Here is a 24300-nt window from a genome sequence, read left to right on the forward strand (position 1 = left end):
AAGCTCTGCTGGGGAAATAAACTATCTGGAGTTCAATTTATTCACTATGCAAACAACCGCGGCTCTCTGTAACCTTACTTCATGGTCTCGTTCGGGATTAGAACCAGATTTTCAGATTTTATCCACCGCCCTAGTCAACACGCACAACTTCAGGCTATGGATTTAAAGGAAAGAAGACTAAGTACAATCCAGACCTCACATCCTCTTAGCTGACCTGCAAACAAAGACAGACACAATACAAAATACTACGGAAGCCCTGAGAGGCAAATGAGAAAAAAAAAATTCTGGTGATCCATTTTCTGAGTCGGATCTGAATTGTTTTCTCTCCTGTGTTTATGACTTAAGAACAGGTGGAAAAAATTTTTTTTTTTTTTTTTCATCTGTTTTTTTTTTTCCTCACTTGCCTCTCGGGGCTTCCCTAAAATACTCAAAATAAGTAGTAATAATTTGTAGCACGAAGAAGTCATGCTTAGTAGCAAATAGTCAACTATTTGAAATCAAATATTGGAAAAAGACTTAAAAACAAACAACTAAAAAAAACAATAAACACTAGGGCTGTCAAAGTTAACGTGATAATAACGCGTTAACGCAAATTCGTTTTAACGCCACTAATGTCTTTAACGCATTAGCGCAGCTTGCAATGTTTTGGTTGTAGCGGGCTCAGTGTTAAGGCAAGAGTGAAGATAGGTATATGAAACTAGAAAAACAAAGGAATCCATTGGTACCAACCATGTCATACTAGCTTGTTGTGAAGGAGGCTAAATGACGCTCCAAACTTACGCTAAATTTTGGTGAGGAAAAACTGGCATGGCCATTTTCAAAGGGGTCCCTTGACCTCTGATCTCAACATATGTGAATGAAAATGGGTTCTATGGGTACCTACGAGTCTCCCCTTTACAGACATGCCCACTTTATGATAATCACATGCAGTTTGGGGCAAGTCATAGTCAAGTCAGCACACTGACACACTGACAGCTGTTGTTGCCTGTTGGGCTGCAGTTTGCCATGTTATGATTTGAGCATATATTTTGAATGCTAAATGCAGTACCTGTGAGGGTTTCTGGACAATATCTGTCATTGTTTTGTGTTGTTAATTTCCAATAATAAATATATACATACATTTGCATACTTGACAAATCTCTCTTTAAGGTACATTTTGAACAGATAAAAAATATGCGATTAATCGCGATTAACTATGGACAATCATGCGATTCATCGCGATTAAATATTTGAATCGATTGACGGCCCTAATAAATACATAAAGTTTCTCCATCTTAAACCACAAAAATCTCCTGCAATGGACCAATTTATGAATTCATTCATTTATAAAGCATATAAATTATGAATAAGCTCAATTTCCCCTTTTTTTTTTACTATAAGTTATGAATAAACTCAATTTCCCCTTTTTGTTTTACTCACAGTGTGATATCATTATGAATGAAAGTGCCTTTTCATTCCAAAATGACCGACAAAATTTGCCTCGTGCATCATCTTTTTGTTTGTCATTGACATTTGCAACCAGGCTTTTTTATATTTAAAATAAGAAAAAAATAACACTTTATGGATCCCCAGGGGGGCAAATTAAGTGTTACAGCTGCACAAGAGACAGCCCAGATAAAGATACAAAAAGGATAAAAAACAGAGCAAAAGTAAATAGGAGAACTAGATCAGATTTAATTAAAGCTAAATAGCTATAAAAAGTAAGTCCAGGAACGTATACAGTAAATAAAATTTAAAAAAAACTAAACAATAAATCAAATAAGAAAGATTTATACAATATATTATAACTTGGGCACTATCTCTTTGTTTATATAAACTATAAGAATGCATTTCTTAATTCTTCGTTACAGAATTCACTTCTCGTTGAAATCCCTCCTTATCGCAGCCAAAGACTCTCCACTCCGGTCCATGTGAACTTCTACGTCTGCAACGGCAAGAGGAAAAGAAGCCAGTACCAACGCTTCACCTACGTCCCTGCCAGTGGTAAAGCTCTCCTCCTCCTCATCCACATTTACTGCTTACTTCTTCACTAGAAATAATTGCACAGTCAGTGATGTTCTTTAGCTGCGTCTCCTGTCTGCTTTAACTCACTTTATGGTGAATTCGCACCATTCAAACAAGACATATTGAACTGGCACTCACTGTGATGTCACAACTTTTTTTCATAGTATAAATAATGTAAAATTAAAATTAATTATGCAACAAATAACAAAATGTAGGGGAAGGAAAAAAGAATATTGGAAAACAAAAACTAAAAATGTAATTCAATCTTGAGGCATGAAAAAAGTAAAGATTTATTTTTACCTCAACACTTCCTGCTTCTGTTTCAAAATAAAAGCCCTCAAGCAATTTTTTTTCTGTGGACAGAATTCCTTTATTTGTTAACACAAGGCTTTTATTCTGAAATATGTGCGGGACAGTGTTGTAGAACATGCAGTGACTTGCAGGGCTCCATGAATGAATAAAGTACGGAGTTTTAACTGTGGATTATTACTATTATTTACAAATGAGCACACGCTTCTTAACCTTTTTCTGTCTTAAATAAATATAAATTATATTTATAATGAAATTAAATGGCCATTATGAAAGGCAAACTCAATGTAGAAAAGAAACGGCTGGCAGTATGGACGTCACACACACGTGAGAGACCCAGCAGTTCAGCGAGGCAGTCGTCACGCTGCCCAGTCTGTCCCGAGCGTTAGATTCACTAGCCTGACATCGCCAGACCAAATTGCAAATGTGAATTAGTCTGGAACCTCTCAATTTATTTTTTCAAGGGGCGTTATCATCGGATCATCGACATGTGACGTAGCGCTGAGTGACCGGTGACCAGCTCCGCCCGGTGTAGATTTGCCATAATGCCGTAGCAAACAGCCTCTTCCAGTAGAGTTTGGTGTTGTGCTGACATTTGGTGTCATCAGAGTGCTTCGTAGACATTAAATTATCGTACAAATTTGTCATCTAAAATAAGAGAATACCCCCTTATTACCTCTAAGCTCTCAGCACATCTTTCACCTTCTTGTCATCGCCGCCCGCAGCACTTCACCACTCTCCAGTCTTCTCTTTGCCTTTCATATCCCAGACTAATTAGAAACATTTTAGCCAACATCTGAAGACCAGAACAAACTGTTTGTATTCCCCCTTGTCTGGTGGTTTCCTAGGGAGGAACAAAGCAACGCTATTATTCCTCCATTGTAAAAAAAAAAAAAATCTATAAAATCTCTTGTTCTTTTCCATACCTGTACGCTGCAGCGGCGGGACACCCGAGGGCGGGGGGGCAGGGGGCATGGGAAAAGCCTGTTATTTGAATAGAGGAGCTATTGCCAAGCTAAATATAAACACTGACCCACCAAGTGAAAATGTAAAAACCTCTGCTAATTGCGCTCTGGGCTTGGAACGAAAATCCAGTGGGTGGTTCAAAGCAGTGACTCAAGTGAACTGGCCCAGCCCTGTACGTGGGCGACGGAGTGCCCCGCTGTGAAAGTGGAGCATTGTCCTCAGGACGCACAGAGTGTGAGGGAGGGGAGAGACCGGGGGACGGCTGGTCTGGTCAGTGTCTCCTAAACTTAAAGGGGGTGAGTCTGTAATGGCAACAAGCCAGCCGGGGTCAACAATATGATCTCGCAAGTCTGCAAGAAAATTTTCAAACAAACGGGCGGAGTGAAAACACAGAAAAAGGGCAAAATTGTCAATATTGACATGTAAATTAATTTTTTCCTATTTTTTTAAATCACGTCACTTTTTTTTGCAGCAGCAGCAGCAGGTGTTTCAACAGCTAACAGATTTATTTTGGGAACATACAGTACACACGGCTGGTTTTCACACTCCGGAAGAACCCAGGGGCACGCTCCCTTTTTGTGGCAAGACAAACTTCTTCTGCACCCTTTCTATGCATGTGCCCTATCCTCCACAGGCAGGCAGACACACTTCCTCCAAACAGGCCCCAAAATAGAAGGTGCATGTGCTATTTTAGTGCTGCGGTTGGTGTAACCATCTCGTCGCAGTTCCTCTTTTACAGTTGTTGACGTCGGAGGCTTCAGTAAGACATGACACGTCTCTTAGTTTCACTCCTCTTAGTCTAATTAGCCACTTATTCAGCCTGGTATACACCCTGTAAGGTTAAAAATAGCTTTTTCAAGAGATTTACCGAAGCAAGCAGGAGCACAAAAAACAACTAAATAAGCAGCGCTCTAGGGGTTAGGGTTCAACCCCAGAGAACCCTATCCCTAGCACCGTAAACCACAACACACATCTCACTGGTTTTAAGACAAAAATTAAGATTTTTATTTTCATAAAGAAACTGTATTTATTCTAATATAAATAGACTAGAGCTGTCAAAGTTAACGCGAGAATAACACAGTTGCAGCAGGCTCCGTTTTCAAGCTAGAGTGATGATACTGGCATCATATGAAACAAGAAAAACCTAATTGGTAATTCTTGTCGCAAAGGAGGCTAAATAACGCAACAAACTTATGCAAAATTTTGGCGAGGAAAAACTGGCATGGCCATTTTCAAAGGGGTCCCTTGACCTCTGACCTCCAGATATGTGAATGAAAATGGGTTCTCTGGGTACCCAAGAGTCTCCCCTTTACAGACATGCCCACTTTATGATAATCACATGCAGTTTGGGGCAAGTCATAGTCAAGTCAGCACACTGACACACTGACAGCTGTTGTTGCCTGTTGGGCTGCAGTTTGCCATGTTATGATTTGAGCATATTTTTTATGCTAAATGCAGTACCTGTGAGGGTTTTGTGTTGTTAATTGATTTCCAGTTATTAATATATACATAAATTTGTCAACTCCCATGTTGATAAGAGTATTAAATAGTTGACAAATCTCAAAATTGAACAGATAAAAAATGTGAGATTAATTTGCGATTAAGTGCGATTAAATATTTTAATCGATTGACAGTCCTAAAATAAACAATTGGTCCCTGATATTGTTGTCTTAAAAGTGTTTAAGCAGTTTCACGGCCTATGCCTTAAGCCAGCCCTGTGTAAAATATAAGAATAAAGGAGCGCCTTGGTAGCCGAATGGTTACAGTGCTAAAAAAAATAAAAAATAAGAATCGCAGAAGTACGAGTAATTTACCACTTCAGCTCTGATTTCAAGCAGATGCTTCATATTATAACTCAAAACTGGCTTCACCACAAAAGAACAGAAGAAATTGATCCAGTTTAGTGATGCAGTGATGAAGCTCGGGGTCAGAGCCGTGCTGACGTTTCCTTGTAACTGGACTCAAACGCTTGTTATATAAGATTGATGTCGTGTCAGGAGCTGCAGCAGATTGACGCCCCACATTTTAAATACTCGGTGTCCAACATGTCTTGTACTGGGAGGCCAAGACTTGTATGATAACCACTATACTCAGCTTCTTTTCTTTTTCTTTTTTTTTTAAAAGCAGCTTTTACTTTCAGTTAAACTTTTTTTCTCTTTGTCTCAATGAGCGCGCAGTAATTTATTTTAAATTGCTGAACCCTGCTGAGTATAAAGCTGCTGTTACAGCAACGTATTTCATATCGCCCGTTTAGTGGGTATTAGCACCAGGGCAGGATCCAAAGTAAATAGGCATTTTATTATAGGAGCAGCTGGATGTTTCTCGTGTTGATGACTCATCCCTTTTTTCCTGCTTTTTTTTCTACTTCGGTGAATATTTTGAGCCGGGTGGGAGAGCTCCGGCCCAGACACAGAGTCTCATTGATGAGAGTGTTTGTTTGGCAGCGGGTATCCTAGCCACAAACCCACTCACTCACTCACACTTGCAGCAGGAAGGCTGTTTGCTCATTTAGCTCCTTCTTCTGTTTTCCCTCTCAGCGCCGACGATAAAGACGGAGCCGCACGACGACTACGACGCCCCTCTGGTGTGCGGCCAGCACGGCCCCGGCCTGTCCTTGCACCCAAAGCCATACTTCCCCCCTCAGGTCGTGACCCCGATGGTGACCTCCGACCTCAGGCCTTGCGTGGTGGGCGGGGCTTACTCTGTCAGCCAGCAGAGATTGGCCAAGCCCTCCTCGCTGCCCCTCTCGTCCTCTCCGAGCACCAGCCCCAAACTACACGACCTGTCGCCGCCGCCCTTCTCCAAGTGCCTCCCCGCCGGCCCGCCGGACCAGCAGTCCCCGATCCCGCACGTCTCCATCATCCAGGAGACTCCCGGGCGCTACCAGCCGCTCAGCCTCTACCTGCCCAGCAGCTCCCCCTCCTCTTCCTCCCCAACCTCGCAGCCCTCCACACCGACCGACGGCCCTTACTCTCCCGCCCTCTGCGTGACGCCAGCCCCGCCGGGCAGTGGCAGCACCAGCCCAGCAGCTCAGCAGCACCCCAAGGTGCCACAGAGGGGGCGGGGTTCCCTTCAGGAGGACGGCAGCCCGCCGGCGCTGGCTGTCAGCATCAAACAGGAACCACAGGAGCTGGACCAGATGTACCTCGATGATGGTGAGTGAGAAAGTCTTCATTATTAAACAAAATAAGTGCATGGAAACAATTATAAAGCCAACAACCCGTCCAACCCCATAATTAACTAAACAAAAAGGTTTTTATTACCCCCAGCACAAAACGATCATAATATATCTGCAGCTGATTTTTCATCAATAACATACAGTATTACTCACCGATCACTTTGCCAGGAGCTGAAACTTTTGGCCATCTAGCTATTTAAAGGAATCATTTTGGAAAAACACTTAATTTTGATTTCTCGCTGAGAGTTAAATGAGGACAATGATACCAGAGCTGCAGCGTGACGACGTGCTGAATGTCTATCCTGCGCCAAGCGATGCACGTTTGATGTTTAAAAAAACGTTCAACTTTGGGTTAAACTGCGCTCGTCACTCTCACTTTTTACCCAGACGTCCGATCACAATGGAGGAGGGGGCGGGACAATCGTCACATCCTACATCAGGGGTTCTCAACCTTTTGTAACTTGAAGCCCACTTCTGATTGTTAAAAAATGCACCTTCCCAAATAAATGAGAAACTGGGATATAAATATGCCGCTGTGATGACCCACATAAATATTCAGCTTACCCTCACCCATCACTGCCTGCCATTATGAATCCAAAGTATTCAGGGTCATATCTCCTCACCACACGCTTTGAGCTTTTACTGGTGCAGGGTCGTCTCCAAAACAACTTCTTCGTTTCCATAAAAGGCTCCATTTTGTGTCACTGCATCCGAGAACGTTAGCTATGTCTGTAAAGGGGAGACTTGTGGGTACCCACGGAACGTATTTTCAAGGGACCCCTTAAAATGGCCACGCCAGTTTTTCCTCGCCAAAATTTTGCGTTATGTCTATCTGGAGCGTCAGTTAGTGCTCTTACCGACAACCTAGCATGACACAGGACCAATTTATTCCTTCGTTTTTTTTTAGTTTCATATGATACCAGTATCTCTTCTCTAACTTTAAAACTGAGCCCGCTACAACCTCTGGAAGACAGAATAGCGTCCGTCAGAGTTTTAAGTTAATCTAACCATTTGACAGTACCTCCGCGGCCCACTAGATGGCGCTCTGAGGCCCAGGGGTTGAGAATAGCTGCCCTAGATGTAGGCTAGAAGTGCTGAAAAACAACACAAATGGAGGAGAAATGAACGCACATAGACCGGTGGGTCTGTCCTCTCTCCCTATACGTGCTTCAGCCTTCCCTTCATCCAGAGCCAGTACTCTCTCTACCTTGTGCCGACATTTTTACGTCTGTGGATGTTCCGTATCATAGCAAGTAGTAGTAATTTTCAACAAAAACAAAAAGGCCAATCATTGTCACCATAGGGGGAAATTCCTTCACGGCGACAGCCCTAGATAGCAAGCTTACTTCTCTATATTGTGAAACCATGATGTCACTGTTAGTGTCAGTTACAGGTCACTGTAGGAGGAGCAGACTGGTGTGGGAGCCATGACTGTGCTGAAAGGTTTATCCCTGTTATTGCGAGACCTTCTTTACTTGATTAGAGGCAGTCAAAAGTCCAAATCTCTTTACCAATTCTCTCACTTTTGTAGTACTTCTTTCCGCTGAGCTTTCTTCGTCGTCTACCTTCTAGGGTGATTAGATGAAAGAAACCCGGTGGTCTAGTATGTGGTATATGTGGCTGTAAACCCCGAATGAGACAAGCCTGCTCTAAAGCTCGCTGATATACTGAATACAGCTCTTTTATGCGACCTCCCTTTATTTATCTCGCAGCGAGCAGCTTTTTTAGGAGCACAAACTTTATGATCTCACTGCTCAGGCCCTCTGCGCTCACCACTGAGGTTTGGGGGCCGCGTGCTCTGCGCTGCGGTGATTTGAAATAAATTGGATAAATGATCTTCCTCGGGGCAAGAAGAAACAGTCCCTGGCTGCGTGTGGAGAGAGGGGAGTGCAGTAGATGAAGCAACAATAACCAGCAGCTATCAGCGGGCTTTGATCCGTCACCAGAGCCCCTGCCGCACCGTCTGGACGAGCTTCCTGGCGATGGAGAGTGAGACGCTGTAGTGGGGCCGCAGACGGCACGACTCAGACTGTTCCCATGCCACTTCCTCTGAACAGTCTGGGTAAATGCATTAACACTTGTTAGCCCCGTCTGCGGGGATATTTGGCTGGCTCGAGCTAAAGATTTGATTTGTAATTATACTCCAACTGGTGCTCTCGTCTCGTGAGCATTTTTCAGTTCAGACCAGGTGTAGTTAAAGTAAGAAATGTACGTTTTAAAGTGCGCCACCATAACCATAGTGGACATTTCTGAAGAGCTGCGCCGCCTATTACACTTGTTTTCTTTGGAAAATTGAAGGATATTATACCGAGCATTCCAAACTTAATGTGGCTTCTCACTTCATTAAAACCTTTGGCAGAGTTTGATACGACTTTTTTTGCTTTATGGTCTCGCTCAGGTGTGGTGTTACTGTAATTTCATGTCGGCCGCGCTCGTTAAAACTCCCGATATCTGAGACTTTTAGGGAGCTGAGACACTGACTGTTATTACTAATGAAAATAGGATCATGTTTGTGTTTATGGGCTGTAATTTACTATATCATTATCTGTGCATTATTGCCAGAAGTCAAGATTAATCATTGGCGTTTATTTATTTAAAGCTGCAGCAGGTAGAATTGGAGCAAATATGATTTTAAAAAAAGGTTATTTTTATAAAACGGTCACTATATCCTGACAGTAGTGCATGAGACAGGTAATCTGAAAAAAAATCATGTGCATCTGTGTCCTCCGGTGCTCCTAATGCCATCTGCAAGATTTCACAGACCAGAGGAAAACAACCAATCAGAGCCGAGCTGGAGCCTTGCCGTCTCTGAGCAGCTGTCAATCACTCCCAAACTCCGATCAAACGGTCAAACTAGGCAGCGCTGATCAAATATGAATCAATATTCTGTTACTGTAATGACCATTTCTCGCGTACAATGTTTTCAGAAACATATTTTAGTGAACTGTTAAGCTTGTTTATTTACAGCTGTTGAATGAACAGCCAATAGGAACGCTCTCTCTCTGAAATGACCTGTGATTGGCTTAAGTCTCCCGTCACGGGCTAGATTTTTTAAAGCCTGAAAACAGAGCCATGAGGAGGTGCAGAAGCCTCTCAGGACACTTGAATTACAATAAGCTGAAAGGTTATTATGGAATTTTTGCCCAAAGATGCCAAAAATATTCTATCTACTGAAGCTTTTTAATTTAATTTCACAACAATTTGATGCAAATAGTTTAAATGTGTGAATGTTTAACCACTTATCCTGTCAAGTAGCTGCACTAAGCTTCACTGGTGAATGAAAGTGACACAGTCAGGTGTTTTTGTCGCCCTTTTGTCTGTAAACAGAGCCGATATCTTCTTCTTGTATGTGCAGCCCTCTCTCGTATTAATCAGGATCCCCTTTTTGTAACTTTTTTTTTTTTGCGAACCGTCTCCTGAGAGGTTACAAACATGTCTGCTCACGGAAAGTCTGAATCGTGCCGTCTGGCCTTGAGCCGGAGGTATACGGGCCGCGAGGGTGCACAGCCCAACGCTGCTGAGGCTGAGGGAGATGGAGATGGAGGCCGGCCACGCTGCCATAAAACTTGCTGACTGGAGAGGTTTGCATTCTTCCCCCTTTGGCTCAGAGGGCGGTCTGAAAGATGTGGCCAAAGCCATACGTTATACTGCACGGTAGTGTGCCGACGACTTCTGTGTCAGCGGTGAGGTAACGTGAGTAAAACATGTGCATTTCGAAGTCCGATCTGAGCCAAAGAGCATTACAAAATGCTTCTTTTATGGCGTGCTGTGGCCTTGTTAGATGTCAAAACAGCACAATTGATGAGCAGAGACTTTAGATGATCACAGGGAAAGTATTTGAGAGTAAATTTGTGAGAAGTATCTGACTGCAGGCTCAAATTATTTGCAGCCACAGCTTGCAAAAAGAAGCATTTATTTGTATGATCAACATAAAGCATTTTCACCCCGACTTCACATTTCTGGTTGGAATTAAGTATCAGCTATTCGTTTTATTAATAATTTGTGCTTAGCGTAGTGTCCTTTGTATATCGGCGGTTTATCACGTATTCATCAACATCCACATCTGCTATTTATTACTTGTCACCAGTTAGTTATTGATGCATGTCTAAATACGATGAGTGGCCAAAAAGGAAAAGAAAAACACCAGCATGATGCAATGCAATGCAACAGCTCTGCAATTAAAAACAGCCGTACTTAAAGGGGGCATATCATGAAAAACTCACATACATCTGGGTATCTGGAACCTACCAACCCACTAACTGTGAAATAAGACAACCCAGTTAGTTTTTTGTGGGCTGTCTAGATCAGAAAACATGTGATTCAACAAGCCATTCAGATTTGGCTCCCCTTCCTATGTCACATGCAGAACAGGTCGTAGGGCAGTCGTAGAGTCTCGCGAGCGTTTTCGTAACTTGGGGGGGTTACCTTCTAGACACGACCAGTATCTCCACCCTCGGCTTGAGAACTACCTTTGCAAAGGTGCGCCGTACTTTTCTTGCAAGCCAATCAGAGCACACTGGGCTTTTTCAGGAGGGGGGGACTTAAAGAGACAGGCGCTAAAACGGAGCGTTTCAGACAGAGGGTGAATACAGGTATATTCAGTCAGACAGTATGAGACAAATAATGTGTTTTTTGAACATTAAAGCATGTAAACATGTTCTAGTAGAACCCCAAAATATAAGTATGAACGTGAAAACGAGTATGATGCAGTATGTCTCCTTTAAAAAGTTCAGGTTTTGTAGAAAACCTACTTCATTACTGTTTTACTTTGTTGATGTGTTAACTCAGTTTTGGGGTTGAACTTTGGTGTTGAATTATCGGTAATAGAAAGTTGTTTCTAATATTTTGTCCACCTGATTTGAATAGAAGTAGCTTATATATTAAAAGCATTTTACAGTATAATACAGTTCGATACAACAACAAGAACTACAGCCTCAGCAGTGACCACAGAGTTTTAGTTATTAGTTTATCTTACAGAAACAATGCAGATAAACACTGTTACATAGAAAGAAGCAATGCAACATATGTACTGTACATTAGGGCTGGGCAATATATCGCTATTATATCGATATCGATATGAGACTAGATAACGTCTTAGGTTTTGGATATCATAATATTGGCATAAGTGTTGTCTTTTCCTGGTTTTAAAGGCGGCATTACAATTAAAGTGATGTCATTTTCTGAACTTACCAGACAGCTGTAGCTGTTCTATTATGTGCCTTTTACACTTAGTTATTATAGACACGTTACTGATGATTATTTATCAAAAATCTCATTGTGTAAATATTTTATAAAAGCACCAATAGTCAGCCCAAAACATCGATGCAATATCGATATCAATGTATTTGGTAACAAAATGTTGTGATATTTGATTTTCTCCATACCGCCCAGCCTTACTGTTTATACACAGGGCGTCTAATTAAAGCTAATTTGCTCCGGCTTTTAAATTCAGATTAACAAACATAATGATTCAATAGATTCAGGATAAAACATCATGTGCATGTGTGTATTTATTGCTCATATATGCATTTGCATATAGGTGCAACAGTTTGTAGGTGTTCATATCGTCAACAAACAGTTTCATAAAGGACATTTATTACAGGATTGTTTTACTGCGCCGGGGTTTTTATTTTTCTGGTTACTCCGCGTATGAAAGATCATTTTCATTGTGGTAATATTTCGCTGAAGTCTACTCCCTTTCTGTTATTCTATTTTCTTAAAGCCTACAAAGTTTCCAAAAAGCTATTGTCCACAGACGTTTTCTTTTTAAATAATACCTGGGTTCAAAAAAAAAAATAGTTGGCAGAATGTGTGGTGAACTACAGAACCGCTCTGTGGGACCGGCTTGCAGTAAACCAGTAGGAGCCTCATTATGCGGGCCAAGAACATCTCGTGGCTTGTGGCCGGGACTTGACGTGGCAGTAAAGGGGGTGGCGGTGGGGGTGGGGGTTGTGGTGTTTTCTGCCCCCCAACCCCTCCCAGCCTTTTTCTCTCATTGTCTCAGCTCTGGTTCCCTCAGCTGATTTATTCACAGCGATCAGAGCGATTGTTGAATAGCTCGCCGGCCTCTGCAGTATTGTGTTATTGCAGCGCCGGATCGTGTTGACGCGTTTCAGCCCTTAATGAGGTGAACAGCGCTGTCCTGCTAATTGTTTGGGAGTTCCTCGTTCGTCTGGGGGTTTCCTGGTCGGAGAGCCGGGGCTGTATCAGTCCGCTCCAGCTGCTGTGGACCTCCACGGGACAGGAAAGCAGTTCCTGGATTACTTCATATCGAACCCCACCTTCCCCGCTGTTGCATAACTGTAAAGTTTGAGACTAATGAACTCACTGACATCGCAGTGCCTTGTGTTAAATTAACAGCATTGCAGTCAAGTTAATACCACACTATATTACATGCATGACTTAAATAATGTAAACACAGTATACTGCATATTCATATGTTTTCAGTCTATGTTGTTCATAAGAAACACACTTGTTTTCTGGTCCATATAGTAGCTGTTCTGGAGCTTTCAATCATATCATAGGATCTTCCTCAGCTGATGGTCAAATTTAAACTTTTCTGAGCACTTCGAAGAGGAACTATACGCCCATTTTGAAAATGTATACATGTTATTCTTACGGTATAAGACAGTCCAAAAAACATTACTTAACATGAACAACTCTCTCCCAAATCCAAAAACTAGAGTGCTAAAACTCAAACTTGTGATGTCATCGAGGTTAAAGTGTGGAACTGCTCCATAGATCATGGATGTATAAAGAGAAGTGGATACAGCTTTGGAGGCGGGGCTCCCGTTCATCCCTATGAGAGTTGCTCACTGTGGCGCATGAAGCCAGAATGGCTCGACTGCCGAGTGATAAAGTACCCGGATCATCCGGCGATCTTCCGCATCCATTGGGTCCGTAGAGCAGGCGCGGTATCGTTTCCTTTAACTCCGCCTCCCAGCCCTCGCTCCAGCCTCGGTCTGCATCTCATTCACATGAACGGAGGAAGGAAATTAACTCTGGATTCAGCTGTTAGGACCTAATGATTTAAATAAGGGCTATTCAGGTGTTTGTACTGGAAAGTTGATTCACCTCAAAAAAAAAATGATCCCCTGATTTACAGAAGTCTGTTTCCCAATTTAACTCTATCTTCCTAGAGGCTTGCCCCATAGACAATAAATTGACCCTTTGCAAAAAAAAAAGTTCACAAATATTGATTGAACTTTCCTCGGTCATGGAAATAACATATTGGAATTCTTAATATAGGTGTGTTTCCCTTTAAGGACTTTTCTTCCATGTTGGCTTAAAAGATGAAGTTCATTCTTGACCCTGGAAACATCAACGGATGAAACAATCTCACTTCAAGGTCCGTTTAGCAGCTGTTCTGGAGCTTTTGGTCAATATATCACATCAGTAATGATAAACTTTGAGCTTTGAACAGATGACAACTGAGCAAACTCCACTACTTCTCTGATGATCATGTGATATGATGGAGACCTCCAGAACAGTTACTAAACCTTGTAGTGAGATTGTTTTCTCAACAACCTCATCATATTTTTGTACAACAATAGTGATCCCTTTCAAGATCACATATGACCCAGTTTACTCTCCCACTCGGTTGATGTTAGCGTGTTTGAAGCGTCTCTATCCCTCGACTGTCTCCTGAGCAAATCGATGTGACCGGAGAACACGTGACACAGATGTCACACTGGTGCTGGGCCTATTTTTAGGACTTTGCCGTAAACACACTTAGAGATCAATAGATTAACTCTTTTTTTTTTTTTTTTTCAATTAGATCCTCCACATCAAATGTGACGCCACAATGAAAAGTGGGCCATGGCGACGGACACGTAAACAGCAAATGTTGTGACCTCAGTGGGGTCAAAAGAGAGAGTTTTACTGCCTGGCTTTGTTTTGCTTTACATCAGAATAAAACTACTGAATTATGTCTTTTTATTCTTTCATTATCATGCGAAGGCTATTCCACCACATGTGGGACACCATGACGCGTAAGGAAAAATATCTGAACGCCGTAATTCACCCGTGATTTTGATAGCTACCGTTCAGGTGATGACATGATGTGGAGGTCCAACGATGTCTTGATGTGCTAAATTTACAGCCGCCGTCCGGGCTCGATGTTCGCGTTGAGAAAAAAACCGTTGTGATGACGTTCCCTTGAGGTTTTGAACTCAAAGATTATATCCTTCCACCTCCAGATGCGCAGAAGGTCAAAGCCAGATCAAATAGAGGAGAGGAGGTCAGTCAGTTCAGTCTGGGCCGGGAAGAGCACACACATGGCAGCGGAACGACACGCTGTAGGAGGGTGGAGATGAGGTTAGACTGTTTATTTCTTCTGGTTCAAGTATGTCTTTTTTGGTGATATTGGTCATATTCTCACATTCACATGGCCGGTGGCAACATGCTGTCCTGATGATGAGCTGTGTTAGAAAGCATCTTGCATTACCATATACACAGAAATATTACCTGTTCTCATCCTGCTGTTACCATAACAGAGTAATCCTGATGAAACTGAAGCTAAAGTCGGCAGAGTTCAGGTTTAATTCAGTCACGTCAAACCTCAGATTTCATTCTCTCCACACCAACAGATGGGTTCACACATTTATCCTGTCAAAACCAGTTGCTTTATATGTTTTAACCCATCGCCTATATAACACAAATACAAATAGCATTAGGTTGATTTTTCTACCTTCTAGGCAGCCTCTTTTTCTGTAGACAAACTATGTCAACTTACCTGATTCTTGTTTGAGATTGTTTATTCATTGTTATTATTATCAACTTGTCACCGATTATAGCCCGACACGGCTGGCGTAGGGTGTCGACCTAGATCGGGAACGATAAATGAGTGTCGTGTCATAGTACACGACAACCGACGTCGCGTCTGGGATGCCTCACGACGTCCCGACGTCTAGCATGTTTGATTTATTTTTTTTGCTTTCCACGACGTGTTCCGTCACGGCCGTGAATTTGACCAGCTGAGCACAGACGCACACAGCTGTAAACAGAAGCGCGCTACTTACTTATTATGCAGAATGATGTCATCGGACCTTCCCAACGCAACTGCTGCCGGACCTCGCAGTAGGATATTAGGTTGTGTCGGAGTAAAAAACACCACCACCGTTGCGTCTTTGCCCATGGAGCATCTCGTTGCGTGCCCGCTTTCGCTTCTCCCTGTGAAATACATATTTTTTGGGCCGTCGGTTTGGGGCCGCCGCTGAGCGTCGTCCACCCTAGTGTTTTCGGTTTGTTCCGCAGCGTCGCCTCTAGTCTGCTTAGACAACTCTATCTAGAACCACAGAAGACATTATACATTGTGTAAAATTGGTGTACTTCTCCTTTAAGAATATACTTTTGAACATGGATGATGAGTTGTTGTCAAGAGGAAGTGATTTAGAGCACCTGAATATAAATGTCACTGCCGTCTTGACGGGTATCTTCCACGCTGCCAAGTTCTCCATAGAGACGTATCGCTGTGAATCTCGTAGTCACATAACAGGTTCAATATGTCCGTGTGTGTTTCTGTCCACACACTCATGTGAGATCGCTGCTGCACACAGATATCAAACCTCTCATGATATGTCTTCCTGTTGCCGTGTTAATAGCAGTCAATCAGCGAGCCAAACACATTAACTTCATGTCTAGACGAGTGTAACGTATCGCTCTGTGCCATCTGGGTGATTTGTTGGTTTGCACCCACACTTTCACACTTTGCTATTTTCAGTTCCTCCTGACTTATTTTGTTGTTGTTGTTGTTTTACCATGGCAGCATCCTCCTCCTCTTCTTGTGAGGCACATACATCCCCGTCATCGTTCTCGTGATAGGAAGCGAGTGGTATTTCTGGTAGGAAGCGTCTGTGTGCCAGTGCCGGGTCACCGAGGCTGCTCTGCTGCTCCGCGATGAAAATAAACGTTTAGTAATTCCATTGTGTCGGGGGAGGGGGGGCGGATCTCAGGTTTCCGAGGCTGCTTTTCCAGCGTCCAGTCAGTCAAGTCAGAGGGAATTCCTCCCTCGGCCCGCTGGCTGGGTTTCTCGGGGGCCGGATCCAGCCAGGGGTGTTCCCCCTTCCCCTCTCGCATTTCTCATCTCTGTGAGAGCCGAGCGAAGGGCCCCGATCCTGAACCCGGAGGCTGATTAGAAAAGTGAGAAGCTGATTAGAGAGGGAGGAACGGTGGAGACGATCTCTTCAAAGTAATAAATGAGTTCACAGATAAGAACGGTAAAAGCTAATGAAAAATGAACCCGCTCCGTCCTCTTTAGTGAGGGGAAAAAAATGAGTGATTTGTCCTTTTTTCAGTGTAATCATTACATTGATATCTATATATTTATCCTGGTTTAGCTTCAGTCAGCCGGCTCAGTTGCTGTTGGATCATCTCCCCCCGCCCCCCTCCTCCGGCAGCCAAAGAACACAGCTGATAAAAACAGATAAACAAGTGCACCTGGATCCTTTAGAGACAGCAGGAGGTTGCATCATCTCTCCTGATAAAGAAAGGTCTGGGGATCTCCGATATAAAGTGATTCTATTAGGTTGGCTCAGAGGAAATAACAGATCCTATAGAGCTCAGGGAGTTTTATTCACAGGGGCTGAAAATGGAACTTTAAAGCTGCACTAAAATATATTTTTTTATGAACATATTGTTATATTTTATAATATATATGTATATATATATGTTATATTGTATATTACTGTTGTGAAACGATTGGTTAAGCAACAAAACTAGTTCGTTAAGGTTCGAAAGAAATCATGGTTTGTGTTAAAATAACAACATACAAACCGTAACAACGTAACTACCGTAAATAAACAACGTTACATTAAACAAGAAATGTAAAAGAAATGTATAAAGAAAAGAAAACAGAAGTAATAAGTTTGAGGAAATAAATAAGGGGTGAAATGCAAAGGGAAAATCGTGCATAAATAAATAAATAAATAAATGCGTAGATACATAAATAAATACGTACATTTAAAAATAAAAAATAAATGCAACAATAAATTAATTAATTAAAACATTTATAAAAATAAATACATCAATAAATAAAAGGGAAAATTAAACAGAAGAGTAAATAAATAAAGGAATTAATACAAAGATAAATAAAGAAGCAAATTAAAACAGAAATATCAATTCATGTCACATTTTATAAATTAATTAATGGATACATTTATTTTTTTTATTTTGCTACATTTAATGACATATTTATTTATTTATTTATTTATTTAATGAGTCGTTTATTTATTTTTTTATTTTTTTATTTATTTTTTTATTTTTTTATTTTTTTTATTTTTTTGTCGGGTTCCTTCCTCCATAACTACGTGCTCAGCACCAAACGACTAACCGACAAAGTCAGCAACTAGTCCGTCATCAAAGTGGAACATTTAGCGACTAAAGAGCCAGATATTTCCCCCAAATCAGAGCTAAAAGGAGAGTGAATATTGGACTTACATTTATCGGGTCAGAAACATAAACTTCACCGGTCTGCCTCATGCTACTTTATAGGGTTAAATGTCAATGTTGTGTTTACAGCACCAAAAAATACATTCATGCAAGTTTAAGGTGTTTTTAAAGCCCATGCATGTTAATTTTAGATGTTTAATAAACATTAGTTTGAAATGTGTTCATGTCAGATCTTATCACTAGCTAGAAGCTAATTGAGAAAGTAGGTTTCAGGGAGCTTTAATGATATAACATGCAACATTATACTGTACATGCACGTACTCAGCATACTGACCGTTCCTTTTCTCTCTTTTCCTTTGCAGTCAATGAGATCATCAGGAACGACCTGTCGAACATCTCCGTCCACAGCCATGCGTAGTTTCCCAACAAAACTGACACGGGAAACACAAAACAAAGGGAAACACCAAAACCAAAATAAATTGACATTGAGCTTTTCATGCTTGGACTACAGCGTGCAGGAAGCAGCAAATAGGAAATGCAAAGAGAACAAATGTAAATGTGTTGTCCAGATGACCAGGGTCCAACGTGTGCCTTGTTTTTCATACGTAATGCCTTTTTAACAGAAATTATCTGAGGAGTAAATCACATGACTGACTTTTTTTAAGACGTGTAAATTGAGTATGTAGCAACCAAACCTGCCACCAAACCCAGCCTCCACAACAAAGTATGCTTTTAGAGGACCAAAAATGTTTTTTATATGTCTTTTTTGTTGCTGCAGTTTGTAAATGATTCAGTGCCTATGAGTTATGTGATTTGTATATACAGTATCTGTAGCGCTTCAGTTTGCATATCTGGCTTTACAGAGAAGACGATTTAAAGAGAAGTGCCTTTTTTTAACTGGAAATAGGAAAACGTGGCTTCACGCGTTCTACTTCAAAAGATTTTATAAAGCGAGATAATGTTACTTTTGCTGAATAGTGGCAACACATGCTAATTATGGGATAATGTTAAATGCTAAAAGACAGTGTAACGGTAGCACAAATAGAGTCATCAGTCACCAAAAGCTCACCAGGCCAGGTGAGGCTGTAAAGGTGTGTTTTAGTTCTCATGAGTTCAACTTTTCATTTGTAAAAAGAAGTTATTTCTTCTTCCAGAAGTTGCATAGTCTCACCTTAATTCATATTTGTTTGGACCAATTAAGTTAAGATTATTAAAATCGAATACATTTTCTGTATTCACAACCAACAATAAGCACTTAACCACTAAACCTGTGGTATTACTTGTAGTTTATTCCATTGAGGCAACAAGTTTGTGTCACATGAAGTCACAATTTCCAGATGATAAGTTACCCGAACCTCATATAGAGTTCTTATGTCTTTATGCACTCATACAGTACAAATGCTACGGAAGCCCTGAGAGGCAAGTGACAAAATCATTCTTCTGTTGTTGTAATACTCATTTCGGCCACAAGAGGCTGACGTTTACCGCTACACCACGTTCTAAATAGGACTGAAAACATTCTTGTTTTCTTCCAGGACAGTTTTCATTTCTCCATTCACTCTAAACTAGGGCTTTCAAAGTTAACATGATAATAACGCGTTAAACGCAAATTTGTTTTAACACCACTAATTTCTTTAACGCATTAACGCAAAATTTAAGATGTAGCGGGCTCAGTTTTAGCTCAGCTAAAGTGAAGATACTGGTATCATATGAAGCTAGAAAACTTAAGGAATCCATTGGTACCAACCAGGAGGCTAAATAACGCTCCAAATCTACGCTAAATTTTGGCGAGGAAAAACTGCCACGGCCATATTCAAAGGGGTCCCTTGACCTCTGATCTCAACATATGTGAATGTAAATGGGTTCTATGGGTACCCACGAGTCTCCCCTTTACAGACATGCCCACTTTATGATAATCACATGCAGTTTGGGGCAAGTCATAGTCAAGTCAGCACACTGACACACTGACAGCTGTTGTTGCCTGTTGGGCTGCAGTTTGCCATGTTATGATTTGAGCATATTGTTTTATGCTAAATGCAGTACCTGTGAGGGTTTCTGGACAATATCTGTCATTGTTTTGTGTTAATTGATTTCCAATAATAAATATATAAATACATTTGCATAAAGCAGCATATTTGTCCACTCCCATGTTGATAAGAGTATTAAATACTTGACAAATCTCCCTTTAAGGTGTATTTTGAACAGATAAAATATGTGTGAATAATTGCGATTAACTCTGGACGATCATGCAATCAATCGCGATTAAATACCTCAATCAATTGACAGCCCTACTCTAAACACGAGGTAAATATATCGTGTGTTAGCAAGTTATGCAAATTAAAACTCACCTGGAAGAAACTGTGAATTTTAGTCCTATTTAGAACATGTGGTAATGGTGCACTTTGACCTCTTGTGGCCGAAATGAGTATTACAACAACAAACACTGAAAAATGATCCTGACAAAAGAAAAAGAAGAAAAAAAATCACCTGTTCTTAAGTCTTAAACACCGGAGAGAAAACTATTTACAGACTTATTTATCAGACTTGGATCACCAGATTTAGTTTTATTCACCTGCCTCTCAGGGCTTCCATAAAAAACAGTGCGTAGTCAAAGAATAATGAGACATTTTGTGTCGTACTGACTTGAAAATAACATAAACTTTGGAGTAAACGGTCGGCTTCGGTAACACTGGTTTGACTTTTTTCAAAGAAGTTTTGACTAAGCTTGACTTTTCCCTGGAAGCTATGCAATGTACCGTTCGCCTCTCAAAGAATGTAACAGGGACGGTCTCTAATCCAATGAATACTTAACGACGGTGAACAGCAATACAAATATAGATTCTTTAATGCTTGTTTTTTCATATTTATTCTCTTAGCATGTGCTCTGTTTATTCATGTTTCATCATACAGCCTCTTTTTACATGGTTACCTACATACTGTGGTTTATCTACTCATTTGTTTACGTTCTTATAGTAAAACTGAACGGCTTCACGTCGTTCCCAGGTTTTATATGTATTTATGAGTCTTAATCTTTGTAAGCCATACTGGAACGTTTACCGAGGAGGTTATTGTTAGTCTGCTATTCATAATTCTGCTTTGTGATCTATTTTGTGTATTTGTCAATAAATAAGCCGTCATCTCTTTCATTGGAATGATCGGTTTCTTACTGTAGATAGATCAATATATATACTCTGCGTGTCATCACATTACAGCCGGGAGGACGACGCCTTTAGATTAGATTAACACGCTATGACTTATCTGTTTAAGTTTCTGTGCCTCAACATCCATTTGTTCTTGTGGAATAATCATCTCCAGACATAGTTACAGTTGCACTGGGCAGGATTTTATGTTAAAGGACCATGTGGTTTTACATGATGCATATCACTACAAAGGAAGATTCACAATCACAATCAGCTTATTGATTTTCTTATCGTACAGAAATAAATGGAAAGTGATTTAATGCATTAAATGAGTTAGTCTTTTTTATTAAATCAACTTGATTTAATGAATAGAACTCGTCAGTTTCGTCAACATAAATAAAGTGATGACGTATTTAATCCAACATTAGAAACATCTACTGTTTCACAAGCCTTTCTATTTTTTTATTATTATTTAATATTAGTCTTAAAGGCCGCTCCAGTGCAGCGGCTGCATGTTGTGTTGCGGTGAACACTGACACCTTGTGGTTGGTCTGCAGGATTCCTGCTGGAGTTTTATACATTGAATGACTCTCAGTGCTGACAAACACTTCATAGATTATTGTTTTTCTTTTTAATACCTGCCCAACCTCCACTGACACTGAAACTCTGCTGTTATGAAAATCAGGGCGTGATGGATTCACAATTTGTTGGTTTTGCTCGGCTGCCTGGCGCCTGTCTTATACGTCTATTAGGCAAATCAGGTGTCATTTTTACTCAGTCGATTATTCCGCAGGTGATCCTTTAACATCCGAGCAGCAGCTGAATACACCTGGTAAGCTCTGACCTCATGAGTGTTGAATGTTGAATTATATACAATTAATACAGTTATACCTACATATAGGTATAACTGTCAGCTGCCACTTGATTTAGAACAAGACAGTAGTTATGAAGACAGCTAATATCGAATGTTACCTTCAATGTTTTTATCTGCTATTACGTCCTTACAAAATAAATTTAACTTAATTAAAAATTTAAACAAAAAAAAATCTTACACTGCAGAAATGTATATTATTAAGTTTCTTTGACTGTAGTTAATCTTTTCCACTCCCTAGATGTCACATAGAAGTGGTGTACATCATGTGAAAGCTGGGAACCTGAAGATTAATTTGAGATGCAGCCCAGCACTGTGTGTCAAGTTGTTCTAGTCATAAATTCATTAATTAATAATACATTTTGAAAGTGTATAAGGGTTTAGAACATTATGATAGAAGTATATGATGGTCATTCCTATGCTCTATTATGTCTCATAAGTTGTTACAGAATATTTTTGTGTTGATACCATTTGTTACACAGATTTGGTGCTAAATTTAACCATTTTTTACCATTCGAGAATTGATAAAAAAATTATCAATAATCCCTCCAAAATGCCACATTAAGACACCAAGAGGAACACCATAGAAAAAGCCATGCTGTGATTTGGTATTAAAAACTTTAGACATTTGGAGATTTCTGCAAGAACAGTATTTTTCGGCGATTGGATGGCGAGCACTTTAGTTGTGTAAACTGCTCAGAAACCCCCTTATTGTCAATCTAGCTAGGAAAGCTATCCATCCTCTGAATGCTCTAGGTCTGTAGTTTGTGTCTGTAAAGTTTCATGAGCCTGTGATTATCCTAGAGGTCACCACAGGTCATTTTATACAGTGAGGTCACATTTCAAAAAATGGTCTCACTACAATGAAATGGCTCCTATGGGGACTAACATCATCACACATGAATACAGTTGGGCTCATTGGATCCACAAGAGTCTCAGCTTTACAGTGAAACCCAATTTATGTAATTCAAGACTGTTTATGGACCCCAGGATACAGAAATATTCAAACACACCATTTAAGGATATGTGAAAATAACACATTTATACTGCATTCAAAAATGATTATCATAAAGTGGGCATGTCTGTAAAGGGGAGACTCGTGGGTACCCATAGAACCCATTTTCATTCACATATCTGGAGGTCAGAGGTCAAGGGACCCCTTTTGTATTTATGTTCTTTTGCCTTTATATTAAAAAGGTAAAACTAAGATGATGTACACTCTTAATCGTCCATCAGTCTCTCTGATGGTTTGTTTCTTTCAGCTCTGAACACCACTCTGATAAGATGGAGAAGTTATTCAGCAATGTCACACTCAACTCCAGCAAGTGTGTGTTTCTAGCGAACCATGTCCTGGGTCTCTCACTGATCGACATCATTACCCTTCTGATGGGACAGCCGGTGGTCGCCGCACTGCTGTGGATCACCTTCACGTCCAAGAAGACGATAGATATCCTGAATTGTAATTTAGCTCTCTTCCACAACCTGCAGTACTTGCTCTCCATTGTCCATTTCACTGTCCTGGTTTTGCTGCCATGCCACCACCAAAAGATCCTCGCGTTTCTGTTTGTGTACGTGCAAGTGGGAGGGCCAATGAGTTTGTCTTTTATCTGCCTGGAGAGATACGTCGCTGTGGCCCACCCCACGTCTTATCCTCTGCTGAAGAAATACAGATGCAGGGAGGTTTGTGCCGGGACAGTTTGGCTCCTTTCTCTGCCCGCTGCTTTGGCGACCGTTTTGGCTCCGGAGACTCTCCCTCTCTACACTCTCACAAGCGTGGTGTTGGACAGTCTCCCGCTCTCTGTGATGGTTGCCATGGCAGCAATGATGGTGTGGTGCAGCTCCAGAATTTCGAAGACGCTGAGGAAGTCGGGCCCAGGGAGGGACAAGCTGCATCCTGTCAAGAGGAGAGCCCTTACAACTGTCCGTACCATTTCAGTCGTCACCTTGTTTTGTTACATTCCAGTTACTATCCTGCAGAGGTCTAACTATAATAATGAAGTTATTTATGTATATATAATCACACCTGCATGCATATTCTTGATGTCTGCTGCGAGTATTGTGCATCCACTGTTTTACATCTCCGCCCACAGGAAGCTGTTTACCTGCTTAAAGTGAGAAAAGAAAGTCGGATGATTTTTCTTTTAATCTACGGAGGAGCATTAGGGCCAGGAATAAGGGGAAAAAATGCGAGGCGGAAGATTTTTTTTTATTATTTGCATTGCGAGTTGAAATGTCGAGAATAATGTTGAAATTTCAGCACATGCACTAATGCTATAGTTTGATTTATTCTCAAAAGTTCTATGTTTATTCTTGACATTTTGAATTTATTCTCAAAATGGAAAAAAAAAAAAAAATCCTCTGATTAATTTTTTCTTATGCTTGACACTAATACGAAAAGTTTGACCTTTTTCTCAACATTTAGACTTCATTATTGAAATGCAAAA

General features: G+C 40.8%; 1 protein-coding gene and 1 long non-coding RNA gene across 4 annotated transcripts in view; one reads left to right on the forward strand and one right to left on the reverse strand.

Moving 5' to 3' along the window:
- nfatc1 (nuclear factor of activated T cells 1) overlaps positions 1-21314 on the forward strand; it is a 53850-nt gene extending 32536 nt beyond the window's left edge. Inside the window, exons 8-11 of one of the 3 annotated variants that reach the window (XM_074612948.1) lie at positions 1851-1983; positions 5817-6434; positions 14656-14773; positions 18208-21314. In XM_074612948.1, the coding sequence (XP_074469049.1) occupies positions 1851-1983; positions 5817-6434; positions 14656-14773; positions 18208-18214 (876 nt within the window). In that variant the 3' untranslated portion in view covers positions 18215-21314. Of the gene's footprint in view, positions 1-1850; positions 1984-5816; positions 6435-14234; positions 14774-18207 lie in introns of those variants that run through there. The other 2 variants (XM_074612950.1, XM_074612949.1) reach the window with 2 other exon arrangements.
- Positions 16203-23373, reverse strand: LOC141754180 (uncharacterized). Its single transcript, XR_012590573.1, has 3 exons — positions 23236-23373; positions 18180-18276; positions 16203-16585 (listed from the first exon to the last, which is right to left on the reverse strand). It is a non-coding gene; the product is annotated as an uncharacterized LOC141754180 (long non-coding RNA).
- Between the last annotated feature and the right edge of the window lie 927 nt (positions 23374-24300).

The sequence above is a fragment of the Sebastes fasciatus genome, chromosome 17, assembly GCF_043250625.1.
Source record: "Sebastes fasciatus isolate fSebFas1 chromosome 17, fSebFas1.pri, whole genome shotgun sequence".
Classification (NCBI taxonomy): domain Eukaryota; kingdom Metazoa; phylum Chordata; class Actinopteri; order Perciformes; family Sebastidae; genus Sebastes; species Sebastes fasciatus.